Source organism: Xylocopa sonorina, chromosome 15 (assembly GCF_050948175.1).
Source record: "Xylocopa sonorina isolate GNS202 chromosome 15, iyXylSono1_principal, whole genome shotgun sequence".
Classification (NCBI taxonomy): domain Eukaryota; kingdom Metazoa; phylum Arthropoda; class Insecta; order Hymenoptera; family Apidae; genus Xylocopa; species Xylocopa sonorina.
In genome coordinates, this window is record NC_135207.1 from 506,575 (window position 1) to 509,843 (window position 3,269).

At 35.3% G+C, this 3,269-nt stretch overlaps 1 protein-coding gene across 1 annotated transcript; it reads left to right on the plus strand.

The window, feature by feature from the left end:
* The first annotated feature begins 319 nt into the window (after positions 1-319).
* On the plus strand, positions 320-741 carry LOC143430846 (uncharacterized). The gene is made up of 2 exons (XM_076907282.1): positions 320-324; positions 375-741. The coding sequence occupies exons 1-2, from the start codon at positions 320-322 to the stop codon at positions 739-741; spliced, it is 372 nt and encodes a 123-aa protein (XP_076763397.1).
* The last annotated feature ends 2,528 nt before the right edge of the window (positions 742-3,269 follow it).

Genomic DNA, 3,269 nt, shown 5'->3' on the forward strand with positions numbered 1-3,269 from the left:
CAAATTTTATAATGAATCTAGTTGTTAATTCTAAAAGTGGTCCAACTCCATTCTTGATAAGAACACTTAAGCAGTATGACTCACTAGTATCCTGTGCGTATATTTTTAATTGCATTGAAACACAAACCCTTAAATATCTCAATTTAAATATAAATGGACTTAGGCCACTTTCAAAATAAACGGCTTAATTATTTTATTAAGGACTCCACAATTAGTGACCCCGATAGAAGAAACGCAATAGGTTTTGAATTTAATTTTAAATAGCGAAGATTTAAAATGGCTGTATCAAGATTGCCAATTAGAAGAGACGTCATAAGGGATGAGGCATAGAGAGACGATGTCGCAACAAATGATGACATTTTAAAAATTCAAAGGGATGATCAAGGAGACGTTAGTATTAACGCGACGACATTACGCAAGTTACTTCTTTTTTGGAAAGAAAATCCAACCATCTGGTTTACTCAAGTAGAACTTACCTTTGATCTTGGTAAAATTAACAGCGATGAAACTAAATATAAATATGTCGTTACTCAGTTAGATCAACATATTTTACCTTATATCGCTGATGTACTGACCTCGCGGTACCTGACAGCACGGGGAAAGTATGATGAAGTTAAAAGGCATATAATAAATACCTTTGATAAATCTTCTGAATCAAAACTTCGCCGAGCTTTACGAAGCCGTGGTATCGGTGATGAAAAGCCATTACATTTTCTTCAACGGTTAAAAGGTCCAATTTAGCATGCATTATAGCATATGCAATTATAGCATGCAAAAAAGGTTTGCATCCGTTGTGTTTTCACAAGCATATCTGCAAATTTTAATAATATTAGCACCCAAATGTTAAGTACAAACTGAAATTCGATTTTGTGACCTGTATTACTAAATAAATAAATATTTTATTATTGTTATAATTTATTATTATTTTCTTATTGTCCTTTATAATTTATACTACGTAATTTATTTAATTCCATTATTTTAGTACTGGTTTTTGTAAAAGAAAAGCGTGTAAACATATAAAGTCTAAGAATGCTTCAATTTGACCTTTTCTTATATAAGATTGTATAGTAGTCGTAAAGTCACGCATCGAAAGAAACCGAGCTGTGATCGTAGGCTTCGAAGTGCAGTGGCGCTGGTGCTTTTAGGAGAGAACAGGAGGAGCGTGATCGCGCCGTTTGGCACTCAAACGGTTAGCCGTTCTGTTTTTCTTATTTCCCAACTGAAAGATGCCGAGCGGCGCGATGGCGCTTGGATTCCGTGTCGAGAATTGCCGGACGGTGTGATCGCGCTCGTCATGTTCTGTATCCAAGAATGCCGGACAGCGCGATAACGCTGTTTTTAGCTTACATGAAGTAAATACTTCTTATGATTTAGTTTCATTTCGACATTATGAATCCACAGGGCTAGTTTTATGACAGTTTGAATATTTTTACGGCACAACGTGAGCGGCCCTCATAAACTTATTTATTTCAGCTGACAGTGGCCACGCATTTGGTCGCCAGATTATCAGGAAAGGTACGCTGACTAACTCATCTTATAACATACCTGCTTCCAACCAATCCCTATCCTCAATTCCTTATGACAATGTCTCCAGAACTTCACTTACTCTCACTGTCCACATTATACTACCGAGTATAAAAACTCAGAGTCAGTCAGGGGACATTATTACTTTTTGGAAGTCCGACAGTCAAACTAGTCATCCGCTCACGTTGTCGCCACGCTCATCCTTGTGCATAACGTGAATAAAACAATTGCTGTTTTATTGTGAAAATTAGTCGCGATTCGTCTAAGTCCTCGCGACGTTCCATTCCACAGTCATCCGAGTTTGTGCGCAATCGCGGTCATTGAGTATATAAACAATTTCAGTGCATACAAATAATATAAAAATATTATTTAAAAATTTTATCGCATATATAAAAGGTATGTACAGCAATTTATTCAGTAATTTCAAATGTAATCTGCAGTATAATTTTATTTTATTATTATTTTATGCCCTTCAGAAATTCAATGGCTTTGGAACGTAAAACGAGTAGCATATTAGCGGACTTGAATCGCGACAGTTCAGATAGTGATGTTATCGTTTTCAAAAGAAGAAGAATTAATGTCATCGACGATTCTGATACTGATATTAGTATCCAAAATTAGAGTTACAGAAAATGAATACAATCACCCAGACAATTCATTCGAATTCGTAGAAAAATTGGGACCGCAACACCTTTTACCCGTTCGATTATTTTAACCACTTGCGCTATAAAGACGTGCCACGCACGTCAATAGGTATTTGTCGCAGAAACAAACAGGACGAGGTGTCCGCCACATCGGCTAACAGTTAGAGTGCACGACAACGCGTAGTATCATCGATATAAGGAAATATTTCAGAATCGATAGGGTGTGTTGTACGGACTTTTTTACATGAAAATTCTTGTAGTTTGCGATATATCTTATTATAATGCTGAAAAATTGAATAATAGATGTTTTTATTTTAGTCTTACCAACCCATATTATAAAATGAATAATAACAAGAATCTCATCTCTACAAAGAGAAAGCGAGTAGCTATTCCGTCTGATAGCGATACAGATAGCGAATGCGAGAAAATTGTTTGTCCTGTTCGGAATCGGCGTAGAATTATAGTATCTGATAGTGAAGAAGAAAGCGGCAGTGTAAATCGTGAAATTAATTTTGCATCTGATGAGTGGACATGGGAAAATAAGAAAAATGATGGAAATGATGGAAGTGGAAAAGAAAAGATGGAAAAATAATATCACTGTTACAAAGCCCAATACCGTGTTGGAATATAATGATGGCATGGGTGGAATCACCAAGATAGCTACTTATCCTCTTTTTCAATTATGAGAAAGTACATAAAAAGTTATAAAAAAATTTTTTTTTACCTAATGGATATTACACTTTTTAATGCTTATGTTTTATTTTTGAAGACATCGAATATACCAAAAAGCAAAAAATACACGTTTTCAAAATTTCGATTAGATGTGGCAGAACAGATTTTAGAAAGTGTATGTATGCCTGAATACACAAAGCGTGGAAGGCTGTCTGCTAATGATACACCACTTCGATTACAATCAAAACAATGGGTTCATTTTCCAAGGAATATTCTACCCACAGAAATTAAAAAAAATCCTCAAAGACGGTGTAAAGTCTGCGCCAAACATAAAAAACGTAGCGAGACTACTTGGGAGTGCAAGAAATGCCTTGTAGCATTACATATTCCCAAGTGTTTTGAAATTTACCATACAAAAGTAAATTATTA